Raw genomic sequence first — 27,087 nt, forward strand, 5'->3', positions numbered from 1 at the left:
GCCCAAATCTAGGCGGTTGTGAGCAGCCCGGAATATCATGCACTAAATTCCAGTGTTTTTTTAATATATTTTGTATTTCTCTAGCTAGAGGTGAATACTGTAGAGATGTCGTAATTCCTGTAGCGGTACTTTCCTTATTATGTTCCGCTAGTAGTTCTGGTCTATTTCTAACATCTGCTCTCATTTTGGAATTCTGAATTATTTCACTAGGGAAACCCCTCTTGGATAACGTTTGACTTAAGACTTGGGCTTCCTGTTGGTAATCTCTATCTAATGTTGCATAACGTTTTAAATGCAGAAATTGTCCATACGGGAGATTCCTTTTCAGATGTTCTGGGTGATAGGAATTAAAATGTAACAATGCACCTCGGTCTGTGGGTTTCCTGAATGGTTTTATGGCTAGACTATGGTCCGAAGTTATATAAACGGAAATATCTGAAAAGTTAACCATATGCTGACACTGTACTGGTAAATTTTATGTATGCGTTTCTCTGATTAATCCATTCCAAAAATTGAAAAAATAACTCAGCTGCAGGAAATAAAGTAAAAATATCATCTATAAACCATTTCCAGTCCAGAATATGGAAGACAAGCTGGCTGTTGGCAACCCTAGCTTTAGGCTACTAGCATTGATATGTCCCTGTTCAGGCTTCTGAGGATACTGAATTAAGTTTTAACTACACACACAGGCAACCCATATAAGTCTGCTAGATGTCCTTCTAACTTTTCCATACAAAGACCTCAGGTTGGGCCCATGATAGCTTTTCTTTTGTGGTGGAGAATGGAGCATACAGACTTTGGGAAGTCCTCATACATCCCAGCAATAGTTCTACAACGTCATGGTAAGCACAGTTCACACTGGTTTTATAAGCAAGAAGATTCGGTGTAATTACTACTCAAAGGGTATACTTTTTGATGCAAGAGCCCGGGAATAACATTTATCCATTCCAGTCTTGAAATTAATTTGAAAACCACTAAGTGAGATGGAAATTAGGTTCCAAAGTAGCGCTGATTATCAAAATTGTATGTCTTGCTTCTAATTGCCACTCACAAGACACATCTGACATGCTGCCAGGATCCACGCCCAAATGTCTGGTCCAGGCAGCACACTATTTATCAATATAACCTGGAACAGTCACTTCTGAGGCTGCTAAGACCACACAGTCACAGTCATCTGCTGAACATGGAGGGTGAGAGATTCAAAATAGATCAAAGGAAGTATTTCTTCACACAATGCATAGTTACATTGTGGAACTCCCTGCCCCAGGATGTGGTGATGGTTGACTACTTGGAAGGCTTTAAGAGGGGAGTGGACATGTTCATGGAGGAGAGGGCTATCCATGGCTACTAGTAAAAATGGATACTAGTCATGATGCATACCTATTCTCTCCAGGATCAGAGGAGCATGACTGTTATATTACATGCTGTGGAACACAGGTAGGATGCTGCTGCTGCAGTTGTCTTGCTTGTGGGCTTCCTAGAGGCACCTGGTTGGCCACTGTGTGAAGAGACTGCTGGACTAGATGGGCCTTGGTCTGATCCAGCATGGCTTCTCTTATGTTCTTAAGTTCTTATGTTCACACACAACATGCAGACTAGGGTTGCCAGGTCCCTCTTCGTCACTGGTGGGAGATTTTTGGGGCGGAGACTGAGGAAGGCGGGGTTTGGGGAGGGGAGGGACTTCAATGCCATAGAGTTCAATTGCCAAAGCAGCCATTTTTCTCCAGGTGATCTGATCTCTATCGGCTGGAGATCAGCTGAATTAGCAGATCTCCTGCTACTACCTGGCAGTTGGCAACACTAACGCAGACAGTTGCTGCAAGATGAATCAGTGTTGAAAACCACATCAGAACCCAATTCAAGTGCCCTTACTGGGCTGTGTGAGGTGCAATCAGACTACAAGAGCTGCCAACTTTTAATTTCCCCCCCCCTGGGTAAGGCTTTTGAGCCTTCAGCAACCTCTTGTTTCCAAGCCTGGAACAATTTCCTTTACATTTCTGCTGCTCAAAGTGCAGGCAAGGCAGCGCCTCAGTGGTTGAGCTTTGCATGGAGAAGGTTCCAGGTTCAGTCTCCTATACTTCCAGGTAAAAAGGATGTGACAGACTCCAGAAAGCTGTGCCAGAGACCCCAGAAAGCTGCTGCCAGTAAGAGTAGATGAGACTGAACTCAATAGCCCGATGGCCTGTTTCATAGGGTTGCCAACCTCCAGGTACTAGCTGGAGATCTCCTGCTATTACAACTGATCTCCAGCTGATTGAGATCAGTTCACCTGCAGAAAATGGCCGCTTTGGCAATTGGACTCTATGGCGTTGAAGTCCTTCCCCTCCCCAAACCCCGCCCTCCTCTGGCTTCGCTCCAAAAACCTCCCGCCGGTGGTGAAGAGGGACCTGGCAACCCTACTGATTCAACCAAAGGCTTCATGTGTTCATGAGGAGGCCCAGTCTAAAACAGGCAACTAGCCAAAGTCCTTCTGATGAAATGTACCACAAATACCTGGGTCAGAGCTGTTTATGACAGAGAACGAGAGGTGGCCTTTGCTTCAAATCCCACACCCCAGTGACAAATTCACCGTGAGGCAAAGTGAAAAATGAAGCCTTGGATCAGAGCCCCTGCCTCCCTCCACCGTTGGTTTGGATCGGGGCCATGGCCCTGCTGTCTGCCAAACAGAAATCCTTACCTGAAGTTTCACACAAGGCAGTTAAAATGAAAGGGAGGGAGACAAAGACATTTCTCACCTTCCTCTTATTTCACTTGGCTGTGCTTAATCTTCAAGTAAAGAGAACTGTTGGGATTTCCTGGCTGGGTTGTCAGCTCTGGCTTAGGAAATTCCTGGAGATAATGGAGGTGGTGCTTGCGGAGGGGAGAAAGTTGTGCATGGATGTGACGCCATCCAGTTCACCCCCAAAATCCCTCAGGGGAATTAATCTCTGGCACCTAGGGATCGGTTGAAGTTCCAGGAAAACGCCAGGCTTCACCTGGAGGTTGGCAATTCTACTCCGAACATGCATTGTAAAGTGAAGGAAGGTTGACATGCAATTGTAAGTGAATCTTCCCGTGTGCCTGTCGTTTAACTCAGAAACATGGGACAAGCACATTTAAAGCTGCCTTTCTGTTTTTCACACCTGCACACATGTGTGAATTCAAGCTGAGTCTCCGGATGGAAGTACGCTGTATTATTCATAACTCCGCACACGCTCAGAGGCACTTTTGCCTTGATTACTGGTCCAGCTATTTCACAGCTGAGTTTAGGGTGGCTCTCTCTAATTGACTGAATAAGCAGATCTCAAAAAAAGATGGAAAAAGCTGACATATAAAGCTGCCTTATACTGAATCAGACCATCAGTCCACCACTGCTGGTATAGTCTACTCAGACTGATAGCAGCTCTCCAGGGTCTCAGGTAGAAGTCTTTCACATCATCTCCTAACTGATCCTTCAAGTGAAGATGCAAAGGATTGAACCTGGGACCATCTTCATGCCAAGCAGATGCTCTACCACTGAGCCACAGCCTCAAATTATAACATGGAACGGAAAAAAATCTTCCTGTGGTTTCAGTTATTGGCAGAGTCTTCTTGTGGAAAGAAACAAAGATTCTACACGGGAATGTTGAATACCATTGCTTTCTTTGTGCATTCCCAGTCAGATGCATACCTTTAGTGTTTAATCTTTATTTTATATTGCTATGGTTTTTTGAAAAAAACATTTTGTAAAATAAATTGCATTTGTTCATGCACATCCATAGAAGTAAATTTACATATACGTAATTACTGTTACAGCTCTGCCTGCCTATCACTCAAATGTTTACCAAAAGTTTTGGCGAAAAAAATAAAACAACATAAATCTCTTTAGCCCTTTTTAGTGGCCAGAAACAGAATCACAGCATTTTGGAGAAAGGCATTTTTTTAAAAAAAGGGACTATCCTCTGAAAAAATGGTCATCTGGCTACCCTAGTTGAGTCCCAAAAGGGAAAATGAGAGTGTAAGGCTGAGAGACTTGCCACACAGTAGGGAGATCTAGGTGATGTCAGCAGCTGGATCTCTCTTGCTAATGGGTGCCAGGATGGCACGGGGACCAAGGACTGGCAGCAACGCAGGACACTGCTGTCCACAAAATGGAGGCCACTCAGAGAGTTCTGGGAGCCATTTTGTATGTATAACATAGGCAGAGAAGGCATTGACAGCTGTGAATTTTCCTACCTCCCAAAGGTATGGCAGGCTAGACAATGGGGCTGGCTAGTCTCCACTGTGACACCTTAAGATGATTTAATCAGTTCTCCTAGCTGACCATTAATTATCTTAGCTGGGCCCATTCTGGGAAATCAATCAGTATTCAGAATAGCCCAGGCACTCTCCCGCATCCTGACGACTCGAGCCTCTCCTATCTTTTTGTTCCAACTCCAGTAAAGCAATCAATTCTGTGTCTCTGGCTTTCCTGCCAGATTACCTCATAGTGCCTCAGGGCTTATTTTGGGATATAAACCCTTGGCTATTCATAGTGGTGTGTGTCTTGGATCCATGCATGCACCCCCATTTGTGTGTGGGCTCCTCTTTTGCTCCCAGAAACACAGGCTGGTCCTTCCTCAACACTGCCTTCTCTGATCACCTCTTCAGGAACGGTAAATATAACCCATCCCTGAACTATTCCAATTTTCCACCCTTCCATTCCTTGGCTCTTGTATGATTTGTGTTTGTTTGCCTACTACTTGAAAGCATACTCTTTATTATTATTATTATTCTTTAATAAAACCCATTTAATTGTATAACTGCCTGCTTATTTGAGTTTCCCCCAAGATTAATCCTGGTATTACACAGGGTTGTAGGTCCCAGTTACCTGCCTCTCGCTCGGTCTCCTCAGCTAATTCCCCCAACCAAAGTGGACGCTGCCTAATTTGGGTAACAGTGACAGCCCTGTGTTTCCGCCTCAGGGTTTTTGCCATCTGTTTCTTCCCCAGTTCCCTCTCTGTTTCTTCCTCGGCTGGAAAATAAGAAACCATGCAGAGGCAAAGAGAAAGTGGTTTAGATCTCACGCCACAGAGCCAAATTCACTGACGATGCCTCAAATCAGACCCCCTGTCTTCTTCCATTATCGGTTTGGATCGGGGCCGTGGCCCTGCTGTCTGCCAGACCCCCCTCTAGTTAAGCACTGATGGGAAAGACTGGTTTTGCCTTGGATTTTCTGCACATTTCCCCATTTGAATGATCAAAACTCTGCATGGGGGGTGTTATTTTTGAGTTTAGAGGATTCGGATGAGGAAAATGTGCATCTAGACAGTGGCAAATCCAAGGTAAAATCTCTTGTACATCAGTGGCCAGAGAGAAGGAAAACTTCAGGCAATAGATTCTCTGGTCTGGTTGCCGCCAGTGTTTCCCTTCAGTGCTTACCTGGGGGGGGGGGGATCTGGCAGACAGCGGCCAATCTAAAGCAAAACCTCCCTTGCATAAATGGCCCGTTTTTTGTCCCCTGCAACTTTGCTTAATTTCTTCATTCTCCCATTTCTGCTCGGTCTTTCTTTCTTTCTTTGGCCATTTACCCATGGGAGGTTTTGCCTTGGGTTTGCCGCTCTCTCGATGCACGTTTTCCCCATCTGAATGCTCAAAACTCAAAAACAAGCCCCCGTGCAGAGTTTTGAGAACTCAGATGGGGGGAAACGTGCATCTAGAGAGCGGCAAAACCAAGGCAAAACCTCCCATGGGTAAATGGCCCTTCCTTCCTTCTCTTCCTTTCCTTCCTTCTCTTTCCTTCCTTCTTTCTTTCTTTCCTTTCGTCCCTTCTCTTTCTTTCTTCCTTTCTTCCTCTTCCTTCCTTCTCTTTCTTTCCTTCCTTCCCTTTCTTTCCTTCCTTCTCTTCCTTCCTTTCTTCCCTTCCTTCCTTCTTTCCTCCCTTCTCTTTCCTTCCTTCCTTCTTTCTTTTCTTCCTTCCTTTCTTTTCTTCCTTCTTTCTTTTCTTCCTTCCTTCTCTTTCCTTTCTTTCTTTCCTTTCTTCCTTTCCTTCTCTTCCTTCCCTTCTTTCTTCCTTCCTTCTCTTTCTTCCTTCCTTTCCTTCCTTCTCTTCCTTTCTTTTCTTCCTTCCTTCTCTTCCTTTCCTTTCTTTCTTCCTTCTCTTTCTTTCCTTCCTTCTTTCTTTTCTTCCTTCCTTCTCTTTCCTTTCTTTTCTTCCTTCCTTCTCCTTCCTTCCTTCTCTTCCTTCCTCCCTCCCTCCCAACCGAAGCTTCCCCCGTCAGAGCCACGAAGGGCCTTTCCTGCTCCTCGCGCACCCCTGCCTGCCCCGTCCCACAGCTCTCAGAGGCCCCGCAACAACAACGGCCTTGGCGTCGTTTGCTGGGTCCCACCCAAAGGCGCGGCCCAGGCGGATTCCTCTCCCAGAAAAACCCCGGCCCCACACAGCCGCCCCCCCATTGCAGCCCCCACAGCGCCCCCTGCCGCCCCCCGCCCCGCGAGAGCCGCCGCCAGCTGGGGCGGCCGGTTGGTTCTTCTTCCGGCCTCCATTTTAGGCCCGGGCGGCGGTTTCCTGCGCGCTTCCCGGGGCGGCGAGGCTACCTGAGGGCCCGGCTCGGGGCCCTTGTTGCGCGGGCCTGGTGTGTGACGCCGCCGCCGCCGCCGCTGGGGCCGGCCTCCTCCGTGCGCGGCTGAGGCGAGGTCCGAGGCGGAAGCGGCCGCAGCAGCAGCAGCAGCTCCGGCTCGCCGTGGACGGAGATGGGCCTGCTCGCCGCTCGCCGCCGCCGCTCGCCTGCCGCCGGCAGCCGCTGAGGCGGCCCCCTTGGCCCCCTGCTGCTTCTCTCTCGCCCTCGCCGCCCCGGCCCGATGGAGCCGCCCGTCACGCTCATCATCAAGGCGCCCAACCAGAAGTACACCGACCAGGCCGTCAGCTGCTGCCCGGACTGGACCGTGGGCCGCCTCAAGCGCCACCTCGCCCAGGTGTACCCCAGCAAGCCGGTGAGCCCCCCCCCCCCGCACCCCATCCCCTCTTCACCTTCCTCCCTTCACTCCGGGGAGCGGCCGTGGCTGAGTGGTAGAGCATCTGCTTGGCAGGCAGAAGGTCCCCGGTTCAATCCCCCGCATGACCAGTTAAAGGGACCAGGCGAGTAGGTGATGTGAAGGAGCCTGAGACCCTGGAGAGCTGCTGCTGGTCTGGGTAGACAAGACTGACTTTGATGGACCGAGCGTCTGGTTCAATATAAGGCAGCTTCATGTAATCTCAGTTTGGGGAGAGGCTGTGGCTCAGTGGTTGAGCCTCTGCTTGGCATGCAGACGGTCCCCGGTTCAATCCCCGGCATCTCCAGTTAGAGGAACCAGGCGAGTAGGTGATGTGAAAGACCCCTGCCTGAGACCCTGGAGATACTGACTTTGATGGACCCAGGGTCTGATTCAGTGTCAGGCAGCTTCATGTGTTCATGTGTCCCAGTTTCAATCCCCAGCATCTCCAGTTAAAAGGACCAGGCCAGTAGGTGATGTGGAAGACCCCTCCCTGAGACCGTGGAGAGCCGCTGCTGGTCTGAGTCGACAATGCTGACTTTGATGGACCAAGGGTCCGGTTCAGTATAGGGCAGCTTCATGCGTCCCAGGTTCAATCCCCGGCATCTCCAGTTAAAGGGACTAGGCAAGTAGGTTTTCGAAAGACCTCTGCCTGAGACCCTGGAGAGCTGCTGCCGGTCTGAGTAGACAATGCTGACTTTGATGGACCAAGGGTCTGATTCAGTATAAGGCGGCTTCATATGTTCCTTCCACCCCCCTCCCCCCAGGAGCCCCTTTTTTCTCTCCCCCCGAGCTCCTGGGGCAGGCACAACGGCCCCTGCTAAACAAGGCAAGAACCCTTAAAAGCAGCAGTTCTCAACCTTTTTTCTTTTTTGCTCCTTTCGCCATTGCCCAGAATATTATTCCCCCCCTTCCCAAGAGATTCTAACTAAAAAAAAAAAAATTACAATTACAATTTTACAGCTTGCACATGATCTACAGGACATCGCATGGTCTCCCTAAATGTGTTTCTTCTCATGCAATTTGCTCTGAACTAGGCCAGAATTTGTGTGAAACCAAGGTTTGGTGATTAACTATTCGATGTTGGCTCAAACTATGTTTTAGAACTGAGCGTGGTTCCCTTTTATCACTGTTGTTAAAAGAACTTCGCAATACCTCCTGGGATTGTATAATTTTGACCAAAATAAGGTCTATCGGAGTTTCCTTGGAAGATTTGGCTCCAACTACTGCAGACCACATTTTTAAAATGATTAAACAATGTCTCTTAGATATGGAGCTTCAAAAGATGCACCCAATCCAACCTTATGTTTGCTCTTCAGCAATGTTGGGTCTTATGAATAAAATTGACAGTATCCCCCACTACTTTTACAATCTGGATATCCCTATCCTCCATAGAGCATTCTCTCTTGCTAGGGTCAATGCCTTTCCATCAAGGATGCTGTATGGAAGGTACCACCAAATCCCAATACAGGAACGGATTTGTCCTTGTGGTTCCAACTCCCTGGATACAATTGAACACATAATGTTTGACTGTTCTCTATACAAAACATCCCATGGGAAATGGTTAAAAACTTGGTTATATTCAAAACATCACCTGTCTAATAAAGTAAAATGTCAATTTTTATTGAATGATTCAGTACCAGAGATTACTGAGGGTGTTGCCAATTTTCTAGTGGATGTGATGAATCAGACCATTAAAGGTTTATGATGATGATATAGGACATCGCACTTTGCTGGACAGTGGTCCAAATTCCCCGCCCCGGAACCCTAAAATTCCCCCCTTGTTGGGAAACCCCCCCAAAGGACTTCACATTTTTTCCAGCTCCAGCTTTCTTTCCGTGGCAAGTTAGTGCTCACTTCGTCATATGCATCGGAGTGGACATCTCCAGCAGATATATATTGGCCATCTTCTGGGCATGGAGTGTGGGTCATTGGGTGTGTGTGTGTGTGGGGGGGAGGTAGTTGTGAATTTCCTGCATTGTGCAGGGGGTTGGACTAGATGACCCTGGTGGTGCCTTCCAACTCTGATTCTATGAAAGTGACAAGCAAGTAGATAGGATGTGGGTGTAGACTGTGCACATAGAAGGATGCTCAGAAGCTGGGGCTGGAGTAAGTGTTATCATTTAAGGTGCCCTGAAAGGACTTCATATTTATTTCAGCATGAGCTTTATTTCCTTGGCAAGTTTGCGCTCATTTTGTCATACACGTTGGAGTGGACATCTCCAGCAGACATATTCAAAGTGACAAACAAATAGATAAGATGTGGGTATAGACTGTGCACATAGAATGAAGCTCAGAAGCTGGACTGGAATAAGAGTTATCCTTTAAGGTGCCACTGGACTCCTGTTTAATTTTGCTGCAATAGATTAACATGGGCACTCCTCTCAAATTATTATCGTGGAACACCCCCCCCCCTCACTAAATGTAATTGCTATTCCCTTTGCCCGGCATTTGATACAGGAACTGTTTGTGCCAGGCTGCTGGTAGAGAGGCATAGTGGAAACGGTGCCAATAAACAAGGGAAGCCTTAGTGGGCAGCCAGTCTCCCCACTTCCCTCTTCTGCAATGCCTCAAAGGAAGATAGGGGGGACCCTTGCTGTGCCTTGTCTTGGTACCACACAGGACCCCTCACTCTCTGCCCTGCGGTGCTGAAATTGCTCTTCAAGAAAGCAGTGAGATTGTTTCTTAGTGTCACACTGGGCAGCTCATCCACTAGCAGCTGTTCATTGTCCCTTTTTCTGAAATCAGCCCAGGCCAGGAGGGTGCAGTGGTTAGACTAGGATCTCACACAGCAGTAAAGGCAGGTCCAGACAAGAAGCGCCTTAGCAGCCCTCTGGTATTCTGGCCTGGCGCAACTCCTGGCTGGGCAGCATAGGAATCTGCTCTTATCTTCCATAATGCAATATTATATTTTTCAACTTGGTAAATTCCTTAGCCCTATCCTGGAATTCAGCTGGCTGTCGTAGCCAGCTGTTTCTCTCATCTGAAGCATGTTCCTTTGAATGTAGGGCCCAGGAAGGCAGACTGTTGCCCCCCGCAGCCCCACATTCTTGTTGCATTTATGGCAGAAAATGCAACCACCTGTTCCCTTGTTAAAATACCTCCCTTCCAAGCTGTCTGTCTCTCCCAGCCTGTGACCGCCTCTCTCTGTTTGGCTCCTGCTGGGTATCACAATAGTTCTGGCTTTCTGCTTTAACCTTGTCTGTTTAAGGTACATCCCAGCTATGTACTCTGCTCATTCCTGGCTTTTCACATCCTTGCCCTGGTATTAACTCTTCTGCTGAAACTTTCTCCAGCATGTTCCTGATCAAGTCAGCGAGCATTCCCTCCTCACTCGGTTCACTTAGCCACCTGTTTTCTCATATGTACAACAGCTGGTCTTCTTTCCAAAATAAGATTTCATAAAGTATAGACTAGCAAGCTGTGAACTTGCTTACGTCCCCCCCCCCCCCCATCTTCACCCTCTGCTGAAAATCTGACATGTGTAGGTGAACGTTGGGGAAAGTAATACTGCTCTTGGCTTTCATTTGGCTTCAAATCTTTCTTCCTCAGACATGCCTTCCTTTTCAGATAAGACCTTTATTCATGCAGTGTCAGAGTAAGCTAATGGGAGAGATGGGGTAGCCATGAGAGTGGTTGGTACACATCATGGGTTTTAATGGGGTGTACATGACCCCATACACAATACGGGGTCATGTAACTGAATGTAGGGGTTGCAAAAAAAAATATTTATTATCAGTAAATGTTGATTTGTATACCTATATACCTGGGGTCAATTAAAAATTTATTGAGCAAAAAGGGGTCATGAGTGGGAAAAGTTTAAGAAGTCCTGCTCTAGACATAGGAGGAAGAACTGGTCAAATCCTATTCCCTTATTTGGGTTGTTGAAGTTGAATTTATTATCACACACAGATTCATTGATTTGTGTGTGTGTGTGCATTCCTGTTTTAGTGTGTTCTCATACCTGTTCTTCTGTTTGGAGCAGTGCACGTGGAAATACAAATTGGGGGCTAAGAGCCCCATGCCAAACAGTCTCTTAGTGATAAGGAACCTGTGTGCCTTGAAAGAAATTTAGTGTTCGTATCTGTTAATAAAACAGTTGTGTTTATTTGAGCACAAATCCCCCCCCCCCCAATACCTGGGTAAAGAACAGCGTTAGAAAATGACAACAGTTAGCATTTACATGTTATACCATCTGTTTTTCACTCTGCTTAATTTTCTTTTTTCCCCCTCCTTGCTTCTAAAAGTGTTATTATATAGGTTTCTTGAAGCACTACTAGTATTCCTAGTACATGTTTATTTGTCTTTTTTTTTAAAAAAAGAGAGAGGCTGATTTCATCATCTAGTACTCGTGTACCTGAAGGATTCATAGTCAATAGAAACATTATCCTGTGTTTACTTAACTTGGGAGTCAGCAGTTGAACAGATGAGACTTCTTAGTAAATATACACAGGATCGCACTGCAAGTGATAGTGTAGTTTGAATTTCCTGACACATACACGCTTCTTAGCATTCGGGGTCAGGTTGCAGTCCTGCTGCCCCATAAGCTAGGAGAAGAGCCCTCCTGTGCAAAAGGGGAAGGGGAAGATAGTTCCTCCTGGTGGCAGCCCCTAGAACCTACTGGGGGCAAATGTTTGGAGGTGTTCCCTTGCCTTTGAGGAGATTTTTGATGGTTGCACAGGGCTGCAAAGAGGGAGGTGACCAGTCCCCTGCAACAATGGAAAAACATTTTATGTATGTATGTATGTATGTATGTATGTATGTGTGTTTCAAATTTCTATCCTGCCCTTCCCAGCTGAAGCTGGGCTCAGGGCGGGTAACAGCAATAAAATCACAGTAGAACGATGCAGTTAAAACAAAAAACCTAACCTTACAATGAACACAGTAAAACAACAGATGGCACTCGATTAAAATAGTGACCACCAAAAGGTTCTGTAATCAGACATTCCCCCGATTTCACAAGATGAACAGAATAATAGAGGGTGGGGGGGGGGAGGTAGGGAGGCCAGCGGATGACACCCACGGCTGCCCTCAATTGTAGGCCTGGTGGAATAACTCCGCCTTACAGGCCCCGCAGAACTCTTTAAGGACCCGCAGGACCCTGATGTCATTCGGAAAGGAGTTCCACCAGGCCGGAGCGAGGGTCGACGACAGCCGCACACTCCTGGGGCTGGAGACCACCAACAAGTTGTTAACTTTGGATCGTAATGTCCTTTGGGGGTATACCAGGAGAGGTGGTCCCGATGTGTGCCACTTTGGATCCTAATCCTGGTGTGTGTTACCAAAGAGGAAGTCCGTGTAGCTCGGGTGCTCATCTGTCATATATTTTAAAACCAGAATCAGTGCTGCAGAAATCTTAGCTACTGCCAGCCAGAGTTGACACTGCTGAGTTAGATGAACCAGTAGTAAGACTTGAGATAAAGAGGCAGCTGTATGTTTCATAAGTAGTCTGGTTTCTAACTTTCTTGTATAGCAACCACAGCAAAACTAGCGTTAATAAGTGGTCATAAGTGCCAGAGCAGCTAAAATATGTATGGATTTACTTTGCTCTGAAAACTTGTGGGGCCATAAATGTATCTCAGCTGTATTAAACAACTGCTTTGTATTTACTTTGGCAAGAGAGAGACTGTACTCCTTGTTTGTATGCCTTTATAGTTTCACTGCACTGAAATGGACTTTGTCTTCAACCACCAACCTCCCACTGTAGGGGAATTGTTACTTTAGATTCCCCCCCCCAAAAAAAAAGTGTTGCTCCACACCCTTACCTTGAAATTTAGCCACAACCAACACTTTTTAAAAGCACAAGGGATATTTCTTACTCTTCTGTGTTTCTCTGTAGGTATCCTTGGCCTCACGCTTACAGATACTAGAGAAGTTATTCTGAGAAGCGTAGGGCTTAAGTATGCTTATACTTACAACTCTGTGGATTAGTTTAACGAGCTGTACTATGGCTGTACCTCTTGGTTAAGTTGGCATGTAAAAGATGGCATTCTAAAAATCACTGGTGTGTATCATATGTTAACCATTAAGAAAGGAATGTAAGCTGTTTTCACCAACAAATGTTTCCAGCTTTAGAACAATGGAGCTGAAAAAAGAGATTTTTTTTTTGTCCCTTCTCTTAGTCAACAAAGGATCAGAGGCTGGTATATTCTGGCAGATTGCTTCCTGATCACCTGCAGCTGAAAGATATACTCAGAAAAGTAAGCTTTATTTTTTAACACTGAGTAAACGTGTCACAAATTCTAAAGAAAGTTCTGTTGTACAATGGCTGTTGCTGTGCTGGAATGTGGCAGTTCAGACTCCGACTGCATACAGAAAATGAATATAAAGTGGGGGTGTTCTTATTTGTATCAATTAAATTAATTTATGTGTCTAAGGAATATTATGGTGTAGACAGCAATCCTAGTTGTGTGTGGTTAATTGAAAGTAGACTTGGACATTTGACATTTGACTGGTGGAACAGGTAAATGTTTAACTGTGCAGTCCTATGCAGAACTATTTATTTTATTCCTGTATTCTGTTCTTTATGCTCGCGGAATTGAGGGGGAGGAAGAGGGGGAGGAAGATGTTGTATTTCTGTATGTTTGGTTATTTCTGTATTATTGAATTTACTGTATTCAGTAAATTCAATAATACAGAAATAACCAAACATACAGAAATACAATATCTTCCTCCCCCTCAATTCTGTTGTCCACACTTCTCCTGATGGCCTCTGGAATGACAACTACTGTTCCCATCTGTTTGCCTGGATGGGAGAGTAGGAGCTGAAGGTTTAGAGCAGGGGTGTCAAACATGTGGCCCATGGGCTGGATCCGGCCCCCGGGGGGCTTTTATCCAGCCCTCTGGAGCCTAGGCAGATAGTCCCCCTTCCCTCCTCAACCTTTTCTGGGCTTCCTGGGGCCGGATCTGGCCCCACCCGCCAGCCAGAAGCCTTCCCTCCTCCCTCCCCGGGCCGGATCCAGTCCGTGTGCCAGCCTGAAGCCTCCCCCCTCCTTCCTGAGCTGCGTTGAGAGGCAACGGAGGCAGAAAGACAGGTTGTGTTTCTGCCTCCGCTGCTCTTCCCATTGCCTCTGAACACAGCTCGGGGCTTCTTGCAGGCTCCCAAATGCACGTGCACTTGGAAGCCTGCAAACAGCCCCAGCTGTGTTGAGGGGCAACGCTGTCCCTCTGTTACCTCTAAATTCAGCTTGGGGCTGTTTGCAGGCTCCCAAATGCAAGTGCACATGCTGCCTTCAGAGGAAATGGAGGGGCAGCCTTTCTTTCTGCCTCCGTTGCCCCTCGGCGTTGCTTGCAGGCTTCCTGTGGTCTGTGTTTGTATTGCACGCTTTGGCATTGGAACTGCAGTGCGCCCTCCCAGCCGCTTCCAGTCTTGCCTACAAGTGCAGAAAGTCTTCAGCTTTGCAGATTTGTGTGAAAAGTCAAGGGTGTTCCTCTTTCCCCTTCTCTCCTCCCCCCCCCCCACTCTCTGGGCATGTGCTGAGCTGGTGCTGTTAGAGAACTCAAAGCTCTTTCAGAGATCCAGAAGGAGGTTGCTGTTTTAGAAGCTGAAGTTTGGGGCCATGTGGTCTGTGATTGTAACATATTGTGAGGGTGTTGTTGGTTTCTCCCCCCCCCCCTTGCGATTAGTAATCTCTGCAGACGCTCCTTTTGCTGCTGGATTTGTTTGACAGGAATGGGGGACAGAGGGGAGGGTGGCTGGAGGTGTTTCCAAGCAAAGTTATTTTTCCATTTACTCCCCCCCCCCCCAATTTTGCAATCGGCTCAAAGATTGTGCACTCCTCCCTACTGACTCTTCCGGCAACAAATGGCAAGTGCTTCAGAAGTGTGCACTGGTTTCCAAGTCTGGTTGTTGATGGGAGATGCTGGACTAGGCTGTCCTCTTTGTTTTTAAAGTGTTCAGTGCCTCCTCTTGCAGGCACCAGGGACTTCTTAAGAATTGGCTCCAAGAAGTTGGTTTTTAAATAATAGTTTGTTATCTTTAGACTCAAGGAAGACCATTTCTATCTTCCTTTCCTTCCTCACCCTTCTTACAGTCCCTTTTCTGTTCTAAGGTATTCTGTGTTTGTTATGACATTGTGCTTAAAAAGGTAAAAATCTGTTCTATGGGCTAGAAATCTCCATGTTATTGAGGGACTTCTCAATGGCTGCTTTACATGAGACCTATTTTTTGAAGTGCCACCCCCCTTCAATTTTGCTTTTATTCAGGAAACATAGAGCTGGAAGGGAATTCAAGGGTCATCTCGTCCAACCCCTGCACAATGCAGAAAATTCACAGCTATTCCCCACTCCCCCACTGATCCCTACACTATGCCCAGAAGAAGGCAAAACACCTCCAGGATCTCTGGATTGGAGGAAAATTCCTTCCTGGCCCCAAAGTAGCAACTGGCATTACTTGGCCATGTAAGAAAGGACCAAGAGAGCAGAGCACTGACTCATCCCTTCCTGCCCTCCCTCTCATGATCTACCTAAGTTCCTAGTTAGAATGGATTAGTTAGAATGGATACTAGTCGTGCTGCATACCTATTCTCTCTAGAATCAGAGGAGCATGCCTATTATTTTGGGTGAGGTGGAACACAGGCAGGATGGTGCTGCTGCAGTCATCTTGTTTGTGGCTTCCTGGAGGCACCTGGTTGCCCACTGTGTGAACAGACTGCTGGACTTGATGGGCCTTGGTCTGATCCAGCAGGGCCTTTTCTTATGTTCTTATAGAGGTATGTCCAATGTTGTATTAATTGCCTACACTTCGCTACTTACAAACATGCACTTGGGAGCCTGCAAGCAGCGCCGAGCTGCATTCAGGGGCAACTGAGGAAGGGAGACAGGCTATCTTTCTCCCTCCGCTGCCCCTCCATTGCCTTTGAACACAGCTCGGGGCTGCTTGCAGGCTCCCACGTTCATGTGCTGCATTCAGGGGCAACAGAGGCAGAAAGACAGGTGGGGGTGGGCTAAAAATACGGGAAAGGGAGACAAGAGAATCATAGGAAAGCTGCCCCAGGTTCATTTGTGAATATTCTCAGCACAAAATGGCACTGTCCAGTTCCCAAGAAGTCTGACTTGTCAACCAAATGACCCTCCTTCATACCATTTTGGAAATGTTTGCAGCCCAATCAACTACTTCTTTGGGAACGGTAGATTAACCTGCTAATCTTCACTACCTTGGAAGCAGTATGCTGAGAGGTGACCCCCAATGTTGAAATGAATGTAGTTCTTATTTATTTATATGTTTAATTGATTAGATACACTTGGCCCGGCCTGACCAAGTGACATTTATGTCCTATCCGACCCTCCGAACAAATGAGTTTGACACCCCTGGTTTAGAGGAAAGGAGTTCCTGAATTTTGTAGTGAATCCCACACCACAAGAGAACATAGTAGATATCGCAGTTGTGGATTCTGACTATTCTGACTTTCACATGAGCTTTGGAAGTGCCATAATTCATTAGCAGTGACAGTCCATTTCTGCTTGGCATGCAGAAAGTCCCAGGTTCAGTCCCCGGCATCTCCAGTTAAAGGGACTAAGCTAGTAGGTGATATGAGAGATCTCTGCTTGAGATCCTGGAGAGCCGCTGCCGGTCTGAGTAGGCAATACCGACTTTGATGGACCAAGGGTCTGATTCAGTAAAAGGCAACATCATGTCTTCATGTGTTCATACTGGTTGTGATTTAGTCTTTGTGCGCACATAGCCTCTCTGTTGCCAGCCAAGCCCAGGGCTCTGAGTACAAAAGACTATTTCCATTACCATAGTTAATCCACAGGGGAGCGTCTGTTTACACACATGGAATTAAATGTAGGAATAATGATACTTTGATTCTCCAAAGCATTTCACATATATTGGTAATGGTTACAATAGCCATATGAGGTAGGCCCATAGTTATCTCCAGGTATAACTGCTGGCTGATAGTAATACTTTTTGGATATGCTTACTGTTTACAAAAAAATTAGTGCCTTCAGCCGTTGTAAATGTGTTGTCTCCTGTGTGTTACAACCGTGGTTTTCAAACCATGTTCCTGGGAAACAGAATTCCGCTTTAGTGGGCCATTGGTGGGAAGGTGAATAGTCCAGCCACCCCCTACAATATAGTATAGTGGAGGCTGTGTACTAGGCTGCACTCAGTTTGCAAGTGACAAACTGAACAAGGCTAGTTGGCGGTTATGAAGCCCCCTGGAACTCATACTTGAACCCTACTGAAACGTGCTGGGATTCTGCAGTAATCATCCAGAAGCTGTATGCCGGATTAATGGGAAAGGGTTGAAATCCATGGCTTTATGACCATCCATTTTGTGCTTTTCGGGTGTTTGCTGTTTGAAGTGTTTTTAGCTGGAATTCTTTTGTGTTGGGAGATTTCTTTAGAAAAATACAAGCTTTGGTTTTCCTGCTGTACAGGCTCCCAAAGTATAATGGCAGCTGTAGACCTTTTATTTTCAATACATGTTTAGCTAAGTATAGATAGCATACATCATGTTTTTCACAGGAGTTGATTCATTTCTCTCTTACTAGAGGAGGTTCTTAAATTTTAGAGTATGTTAACACATTTTAACGAAGATGAAAGTATAGTTGTAATGAGAATTGGTGTGTGACAGTATCATTTCTTGGTTTAGCTCCTTTTCATGTGTTTTTTTTAACAAAAACATAAGAATATGTCTTTTCAAGGATCATTCTTATCCAGATAGGTTTTTCTTCTGTGAGTATGAAAACATCTGACAATCTTTTTGGACGCCAATAATTCTTGCTTAAAAGAGTAGTTTAAATGTTAGGGAACTTAAACAGCATCCAACACCTGTGCTATTCAGTTATAATTAGGTGTGTGTGTGTGTGCTAAGTCTGGAAATCTGCCAAATTCTGCTGATAAAAATCACTCATTTTTTATTTTAGCAAGATGAGTATCATATGGTTCATCTAGTATGTTCTTCGCGGACACCCCCAAGTTCTCCAAAGCCTGACACCAGTAGGGAAGACTCTGGATCGTCAGCGTCTAGTAACATCTCGGTGAGCTGGGTTTGTACATGATGCAATTGTTAAGCCATTTGTAGTGTTTATATCCCCATAATAACATAGGCACAGGGTATGTCAAGGCAACATATGAGCCCTCAAGTATTTTATCCATTTCAAGTTCAAAAATATGCTAGATTTGAGTTTTATAACAAAACAGATGCAAGCCGTTATAAGAATGTAAGATTTTCAGGGTAGTTATTTTAAAACTTTTTCATTTTTTTCTTTCCCATTATTAAGGATCCTTAGTCTTTAGCAGGCCTGATTTCCCTTTGTGTTATGTGTATGATAGTGCTCTTTCCACCCAAGAAGCATTTAGTGAGAATGATTCTCTTGTTGAAATCTTTCTGTTTTTGTTACACCCCCTCCCCTATTTAAAAGCCAGAGCAATTTCACACGTGGTGATGTTCCTGTGTGAATATAATACCTGTTTTAATTAAGAAAATGCTGTCCTTTGTGGCGAAATACTGAGGCTTAATTTGCCGAGTTATTAGGCTGGGAAACTGGGTCCTATAGTTAGTGTTTACAGGTTTTTTTTTAAAGCAGTTAAGTTGTAGTCTACCCATGGCCTGTAGTGTATAAAGTGACTATTGAGCATTAACGTGCTGATGACAAAACCATGTAGTGAGTACCTGCAGATGTCACAGACTAAGCAGGAATTGCTCATCGCAGGGAGGCTATTTTTGGTAGCATTGCTGAGGCAATCGCAATGTGGTCTGGCTCCATGCTCAGTTTGTTTTTATTTTCCTGTTTGCTTGACTTGTGATTTTATTTCCTTACTTACTTCTTGTATACCCCCACCTTTCCCTCCAACGGGGACACAAAGCAACTGACGTTGTTCTCCTCCATTTTATCCTTGCAACAGCCCTGTGTGCTAGGTTAGCCTGGGAGTGACCGGCCCAAGGTCACCCAGCAAGCTTCCGTGGCAGAGTGGAGATTTGAACCTGAGTCTCCCAGATCCTAGCCCAACACTCTAACCATTACGCCACACAGGCTGTTGTGACCTGTAGTGGGGAGGGGCCATGGCTCAGTGATAGAGCATCTGCTTTGCACGTGGAAGGTCCCTGGTTCAATCCCTGGCATTTCCAATCTAAAAAAGGATCCAGGTAGTTAGTGGTAGGAAAGACCTCTACCTAAGACCCTGAAGCAGTGATGCCAGTCTAAGGAGACAGTGCTGACCTTGGTGGACCAGTGGTCTGAGTCAGTGTAAGGTAGCTTCGTTTGGTGCTGTAGCGAATAGAAATCAGCCCGGCACGAAGAATAGTTGGGTTTTTACAAGCCGACCAGGAATGGTTGGTGTTGAGCAAAATCCTAGGTAATAATCTGGGGAACCAGATTACTTCACATAAAATGCGGAATCCTCTCTACCACTACTATAAATTGTTAAGGGCAGTTGCATTTTATTTTAAGAGTTCAGAACATTCAGGATCAACGACTCCTTCAGCGACTCAAGAAACTTTGCATACAGCTACCAGCAGTAGCTCTGATGGTTTGAGACATCGTAACCTTCCGCAAGCCCAAAGCAATCCAACACAAAGCCATCCGTTCCCGTATATAATGCAAGGGTAAGTGAAGCACCTCATCGAAATATTTTATTTTTGTTTCAAATGTATTGGACTAGCACTCTTGCCACATTATCTGTGGCTGGTTTGTTGGTGACGCATCTCAGACCTGGTTTGGAAGAAGTTAGGGTTGGGGGAAGGACTTGCTGCTGCAACCCGCGGAAGAGGAATGGCCTTCTCCTTCAGGGCTAGAAAGGAACAGACACGTGTAATGGCCCTTTCCAAGTTTCTAGCAGTAAATAATGTGTTCTCAGTAGGAAGATTGTTTTTCCAAGTGAACGTGGTTCTTATTTATGGTTGCTACGATATCCTTGGAGAGTGCTGTGTATTAAGCAATCTTCTAAGCACCCAGTGGCTTTCTGTTCCATGGTAGCTTATGAAACAAATCTGCACTTGCCCTAGGTCAAAGACAGTGTTTCAGTAAATGCTTGTTTTTCTGCTTGGTCTATACCAAAGCTAACAGTGAAGGATAAAGAAACGTTATAGTTTGTAAGAAAGAGAAGGAGTGAAAAAAGTGATCAGGGTCAAAAAACGAAACCATTCATTCTTCCTAGTTTTCATACATTTTCTGCCTCATACTAATTTCAAGAGCTGTAAACAAGTATGTTTTGTTTTAGCAAACAATTAGTGTGTATTCTTGTTCAGAAAATACATGAATTACAGAACTGGAGATCTAGTTTTACAAATCCACCCTAGTGAACCAATCCTCCAGTGGGTTAGAACGTTGAATTCACCCACTGATGTGCATTGAAATCCTTAATGCCCACCCATTTAGTGTGTTGTCACTCCTTCCTGAAAGTAGTTTGCTTAAATTCTTAGTATGCTTCGAAAAGGCTTTTAAAAATAGTTCCTTGCAAGGGAAAAAAATCTTTTGCAGAAGTGCATGTAGCATAAAAGGAACAATGGGAGGGAAGGGGGGTATTTATTTCCAGATCCCTTCTGCTGCCTCTTGTTTCCTTGCCTTCTTTACAGTCTGACGTTCTCGCTTGACTGAGTACATAGTGAACTAGTGAGGTCTCCTGTGACATCTTGGAGCCAATTTTCTTTCTGAGATAGAATTGTGGTCTGATGCAATATGGTTGCATCAACTCATGATGCTGGGCCTGTGAGCAGCACACTTAACTTCTGTTGCCCTGAAAGTTAACAGGAGGCGTCTCCATTCTAAAGAACCTTTTAAAGAAATGCGAGTTGCCTTAGGCTTTCTGTCATGCTTAGCTGCCAGTGTGGTGTGCTTAAGAGCGGTGGACTTTAATCTGGGGAACCGGATTTGATTCCCCTCTCCTCCACACGAGTGGCAGACTCTAATCCAGTGAACTGGGTTGGTTTCCCCACTCCTCCACATGAAGCCTGCTGGGTGACCTTGGGCCGGTCACAGTTCCCTCAGAACTCTGCCAGCCCACATGGAGGCAGGCAATGGCAAACCACCCCTGAACATCTCTTGCCTTGAAAACTCTACGGGGTCACCATAGGTCAGCTGTGACTTGATGGCACTTTCCTCCATCACCACCCCGCAACCCCATGTGGTAGGTTAGGCTGTGTGTGTGTGTGTGTGACTGGCCCAAGGTCACCCAGCAAGCTTCCCCAGCAGAGTAGAGATTTAAACGCAGGTCTCTCAGATCCTAGCCCATCACTCTAGCCACTATACCACACTGGTATATTCAGATGTGTGAGCTCAGTGGAACTCTAGAGAGTATAACATTAGAGTGGCAGCATGGTGTAGTGGTTAGAGTGTCTGACTAGCATTTGGGAGAGCCAGGTTCAAATTCTCACTGCCACGGAGGCTCACTAGGTGGTCCCAGTAGACCAGTCATTTCCTCTCAGCCTAACATACCTTGCAAGGTTATTGTAATAATCAGAAATGAAGAATGTTATAAGCCACTTTGGGTTTTCATGGGGGAGGAAAGTGTGGCATAAATCTCTAAATAAATATATTACTACTTGTTTGCAGAATTCTTGGAAGCCCTTTTTAAGTACGTTCAGGAAACTGGCACATGAAATTGCCATGGTAATATTTAATGGTTTGGTTGCTTTTCACCATGATAGATCTGGCCTAAAATCAGATACTCATTTCCCCCACATTTCTCCTTGTGGGAAAACTTTGGGAGTTGCAAAGATATTCTGTCCACGTTACCTCTCCACCAAGTGTCAACCTGTCATGTAATTGGTTCTAATTCTCTGCAGCAACGTGGGCAACCAGTTCCCTGGGCAAGGAGCGCCAGCTGGATTCCCTGTGTATCCTGCTTTCAGCCCACTCCAGATGATATGGTGGCAGCAGATGTATGCGCGGCAGTACTATATGCAATAGTAAGTACCTCTGGTGTGTTCTTTTAGCTGATATTGCGATGCTGGGGGAGAGGCTCGCACACAGTCTTTCCTGCATCTTCTCCATTGTGTAGCTTTAGTAAACGGAATCTGGCTTAGAAACATCACTTCTTTTGAATACTCACTACAAAAAAAAAATGGGTTGTTTGTGCATGCCCTTGTTTTTGGTGGCTGACTCAGGAACGTGATGGCGAAGAAGCCGTGTCTTCTGCCCAGCATACTTTCATGATGAGAAGTGGTTTTTGTTTTTGTTTTTTTGTAGAACTTGTCTTCCCAATCCTTCAGGATGAGCCCCTGCAGAATTGTTGGGGAAATGACCTCTTCTGGTGGCTTCCCCATTCTGAGCGGTTTTGTGAACTTACCCTTGTACAGCCTAGGAATCAGATTTTTGCCATACATCTTTGCTTCCTATCTTGATGGTTGTGTGCTTGCTTTGAAATGTGTAGCTCACTTTGGCACCACGAGGAATGGGGCCTGCCTTGCTGGGGTCATTTTAAGGTGAGGCAGAAGCAAGCGCCCAGTGTTCATCTTCTCTTACGTCCTGCTTTTGCCTCGCTTCAGCCTTCGATTAAAAGTATTGCATGTCTTAACAGGTGACAGCTTGAAATGATGTAAGAGTTTGTCATCCCAGGGTAATCGCTCGTGCAAATGAAGCGCTTAAGTTTCATAATTATTATCCAGAGTGGCTCCTCTGCTCAGTGAACAAGATCTTGCTCATAATAGCAAGTGAAAGGCAGAAGGCTTCTCGTTTCAGTGCAGGACTTTGGTACCTGATTCTTGTACAGTGCATCATTATTAACACATCGAGCTGGTCATCCCCACATTAATTTAAATTAATTGCAGCTGGCACTTGGGATGAAGCAGTGTTTCCCAAATATTTACTACCTGGGATTGGATGTGTGTTCAGACTAGGATCAGGGAGTCAAAAGTTTAGGGTGCCTTGATGGTACACTTCTATGGGAAGAGGTGGCTGTTCTGGATTAGGCCAATGTGAGAAAAACTAGCCTTTGAAACTGGTGTCTTCCCTGCTCCAAGGGCATTTGTAAACCCGGTAAGAATTTCTGTTTTGTGATGATTGTGATGAAAGGAAAGCATAAGTAACTTTATTCATCTAGAGCAGGAGTGTCAAACATAAGGCCCACTGGCCAGATTTGTCCCCTTGAGAGCTCTTATCCAGCCTGAGAGCCAGCCGAGGCAGCAACTCCCCCGCCCCGCTCTCGATCTGGGCTGGTGAGTTGTGGCCCGGTCCAACCAAATGACATTTATGTCATATCCGGCTCTCGTAACAATTGAGTTTGACACCCCCGATCTAGAGTATTTGTTGACAGTTGTGAACTATAAAAATGTGTACATACGCGGCTCATCCGCAGTTCACTTCCAACTCTTGTGTGTTTATATTACAGCCAAGCTGCAGTTTCAGCCCAGGCAGCGCCCAGCTCCGAGTCCGTCGGTCCTTCAGCCCCACAGCCTGCAAATTCTGAGCGTGCTCCTACCAACGAGCCCCCTGCAGCCCCAAATGTAGCCGCCCAGGAGAACAGGCCCGTGAATCAAAATGTCCAGATGAATGCGCAGGGAGGCCCAGTAATGAACGAGGAGGACTTCAATCAAGACTGGCTGGACTGGATGTACATGGTTTCCAGAGCAGCGATTCTCCTTAGCATTGTATATTTCTATTCCTCCTTCAGTCGGTTTGTGATGGTGATGGGAGCCATGTTACTGGTGTGCCTGTGAGTAAATATTTGCATGACGTTTTCCCTCCCTGCGTCCAAAGCGCTTTGCATGCCTTATCTCAGTGTGGTTCACCAGAAAATTGTGAGGTGGGCCACTATGGTTATGTCCCGTTTTGCACAGGAAGAACTGAAGGTGAGAGAGAGTAGCTTGCTGAAGAGAAGTTCCGGGCTGAGGTGAGATTTGAACCAGGGGCTTCCCAGTCTTCAGCTGAGGCTCATAGCCTCTGGCACCAGCTTTCTAAAATACCATGTGCAACAAAGAACACCACTCTTCTCTCTCCCCTCACCTTGCCTGGCCTTATAAACACTTGTCACAGCTTTGTGTTGATCACAAACTTTAACTGATGCAACAACAGTCCATTAAAAGTTAACTCTCATTTGTATTGAAAAAGCTTAATTTAACTTCATGGCTTTAAAAAACGTGCTTTCTGTGTGCTGCGTATTGCGTTTATATTCTGCTTTCACAAAATTAAGGCCCATGCTTGAAATCTCAGTTTATTGCACAAGGGTTTAGATAAGTAAAAGAAACTCTGGTTTTTTCCCAAGTGGCTTTCAGAAATGTTTAAATGTTTCAAATAGGCTTTTCTGGAAGCCACTTGAAAAAAGTACCCATGTAGAACCAGTGTGGCTCAGTGGTTAGAGTATCAGACTAGGACCGGGGAAATCTGGGTTCAAATCCTCACAGCCACAAAGCCCATTTATGCCCTTCCTTACTTCCACCTTGAAACTTGGGGCCGCATACAGCCGGGGTCCCAGGAGGTCTCCAATCTAGGTACTGAACAAACTCAGATCTGCTTCATATGCATTTCAGAATTACTGTAGGACTTGGTGTAATGCTCTGTACAACCATACCTGAACATGTAGACCAGGGGTTCCCAACCTGGTGTCTGCCAACACTTTCCTTGGTGCCTGCCAAGTGTTTTTTAGAAAGTGGGCAGGACTAGCTTTGGATTGGCCTTTAGAGATTTGATTGGCAGCACAGATTTTTTAAAAAGGTGGTTTTGGCGGCAGCCACCTGCCACCACCGCACAAGAATCTTAACTGTGTGACTGAAGGCCAACTGTGACAGCCATTTTGTGGCTGGTTCCACCTCCTGCGGCAGCCATTTTGTGGCTGTGCCCACCATGCTGTGTCAGGATTCCAAAGGTGGCTGCAGACTCAGTAAGGTTGGGGACCCCCTGATGTCGAGAGTGTACACGAAGTGGGGTTAGCAGGATTTCCCCCCTTGATTTTGAGGACCAAGGATTGAGCATGCCTGCATTGGATTCCAACCATGTAGATCTCATCCCCAGATAATATGAGACAAGGCAGACATATTGGGATGGGTGGGAAGGGTGGAGGCAGGAGTAAATGATCTTGCACATGTATCAGGAGTGCACATTTCTGTGATTTAAGATTTCGGCTGCACACTTAGGTTAATGGTGGTGACCCTGTTACTGTTTGGGTTTTGTCCACCAAGGTTGTCGTGCACAGCTTTTAATGAAAGTGAAAATAACGTTCCTGCATACTGAACTAAGGATTCTTTTTAAAGTGAAATGGTATCTGCTGCTGTATATTTGCATTCATTAGCTTAAAATGTGTAGCGGAGAGATGGAAGAGTGGCTCCCTCTCACTAAAAGTAGATGACACAAACCTTGATTGCTCTGCTATCTGCTGTCAAGGTTGACAATTAAAATGGAGCTTTCCTGCAACAGTGGGGTGAGAATTAACACTGAGTTCTGTGAAGTACTTACTGTGCCGGTGGCAGGGACGTACTTCAGTTTGCCTGCCATAATCACAGCTTCTCAAAGTTCTCCTACATCATGCTGTTCCTAAAGTTAGGGTTATTTCAAATTACCCTTTGTTTGGGGATTCCACTGTAAGACTTCAAGCGGATGGTTTGTTTGTTGCCGTACCTTTGTGTGTTAACGTTTTCCGCAGCACCCTTGGCTTAGACAGGTGTATGAATTCAAATAGTGTTCTGTTGTTGTTTTTAATTTGAATAAAACAGACACCAAGCTGGGTGGTTTCCATTCAGGCAAGAAGGAATTCAGCAGCCTGCTGCGAACAACAATGCAGAGATGAACCATGATGGGCAAAATGTAAATAATGCTGGCCTTGAAGAGATGGTGAGTAGAGACAGGTTTCGGCTTGTTCTTTATTTTTAAGGGTGGAAGAGTGGTACTAACTTGGGGAAAGGGTTACGGCTCAGTGGTGCAGCATAAGAAGAACCTTGTTGGATCAGACTGATGGTCCAGCATGGTGTAGTGGTTAAGAGCAGTGGACTCTAATCTGGAGAACCCGGTTGTTTCCCCACTCCTCCACATGAAGCTAGTCACTTTGGGCTAGTCACAGTTCTCATTGTGCTCTCTCAGCCCCACCTACCTCACAAGGTGTTTGTTGTGGGGAGGGGAAGGAGATTGTAAGCTGATTTGAGCCTCCTTTTAAAAAAAAGGTAGAGAAAATCGGCATATAAAAACCACCTCTTCTTCTTCCTTATCATTCAGCATTATATTCTGGGGGGCATATCATGCCCCCGGGGTGGGGGAACAAACAGGGCATAGAGGCCAAAGCCCTTCTCGTGTTGCCTCCTATACTCCCAGGATTGAAACGTCTAATCGTTTTACAAGTTCAAGCTCAATCTTGGTTCATGCTTCTCACACTCCATGCATCGAACAACTTTGGACTTTCTGAGGATTTCCATGTTGCCTCCTAGCACTGGGTTTCAGAGGTTTCCTGCACATCATGCAGAAAGTCCCATGTTTTATTTTTGGCGTCTCTGGTAACAAATGCAGAGACGGGCCTGAGATCCTGGAGAGCTGCAGCTACTCAGAGGAGACAGTTCTGGGCTAGATGGGGCAGATACATGATGCTCATATCTTCATACCTTCAGTTATATTAACTGTTGCAATTTACTGTTGAACACTATTCTTTTAAGGTTACGAAATGAGATTAAAGTTAATTTCACAATTCAGACAGGTAGCATTAACCTTGGTTGCTCCTTTATCAATATTGTACCTGCTTACCAAAGTTCCTGCCTGCAATCTCTGTCCCTGCGCTTGAGAAAACAGAATAGGGTATTCCACGGGGGGTGGGGAGTGTCCATTAATATAATATGTATCTCTCTGGATTAAAACAGTTTAAACCACTCAGAGCATTTCTTTTGTCAAGGAGCGCCTTATGGATGATGGAATCGACGAAGAGAGTGGCGAAGATGGGGTCGATGGGAACGCAGAGCAGCATCCGGGATTTATGGCTTCTGCTTGGTCCTTCGTCACCACCTTCTTTACATCCCTCATTCCTGAAGGGCCGCCTCCGGTGGGCAACTAGGCGAAGGACAAGCGGCGAGCAATAGAACAGTTGTACTTAAAAGTGGACGTTGACTCTAGTAGTATTTTAAATACAGTGCAATTTCAAAAGGTTTATTATGTAAACTCTCTGATCATGGTGTAAAGAAAAAAATGTGTATTTCCTTCCCCCCCCCTTCCAGCTTTCTCACGCATATAAATATTTTAAGCGACTGCGGACTACTTACA

The 27,087-nt window shown here is 45.7% G+C and overlaps 1 protein-coding gene across 2 annotated transcripts; it reads left to right on the forward strand.

Moving 5' to 3' along the window:
* Positions 1–6,795: 6,795 nt before the first annotated feature.
* Positions 6,796–27,018, forward strand: HERPUD2 (HERPUD family member 2). Of its 2 annotated transcripts, XM_056857385.1 has the most exons (8): positions 6,796–6,930; positions 13,092–13,169; positions 17,842–17,955; positions 19,369–19,523; positions 21,702–21,824; positions 23,246–23,569; positions 25,563–25,680; positions 26,723–27,018. In XM_056857385.1, exons 1-8 carry the CDS (start codon positions 6,799–6,801, stop codon positions 26,879–26,881), a joined length of 1,203 nt encoding a protein of 400 aa, XP_056713363.1. In that variant the 5' UTR covers positions 6,796–6,798; the 3' UTR covers positions 26,882–27,018. The 2 variants fall into 2 exon arrangements, with proteins under 2 accessions (XP_056713363.1, XP_056713364.1); XM_056857386.1 differs by lacking the exon at positions 13,092–13,169.
* Positions 27,019–27,087: the final 69 nt, after the last annotated feature.

Source organism: Euleptes europaea, chromosome 11 (assembly GCF_029931775.1).
Source record: "Euleptes europaea isolate rEulEur1 chromosome 11, rEulEur1.hap1, whole genome shotgun sequence".
NCBI lineage: Eukaryota > Metazoa > Chordata > Lepidosauria > Squamata > Sphaerodactylidae > Euleptes > Euleptes europaea.

Coding starts and splice junctions, on each gene's coding strand:
- HERPUD2 (XM_056857385.1), top strand. CDS start 6,799: ATGGAGCCGCCCGTCACGCTCATCATCAAGGCGCCCAACCAGAAGTAC. Junction 6,931..13,091: donor AGGTGTACCCCAGCAAGCCG/GTGAGCCCCCCC, acceptor CCCTTCTCTTAG/TCAACAAAGGATCAGAGGCT. Junction 13,170..17,841: donor TGAAAGATATACTCAGAAAA/GTAAGCTTTATT, acceptor TTTTTATTTTAG/CAAGATGAGTATCATATGGT.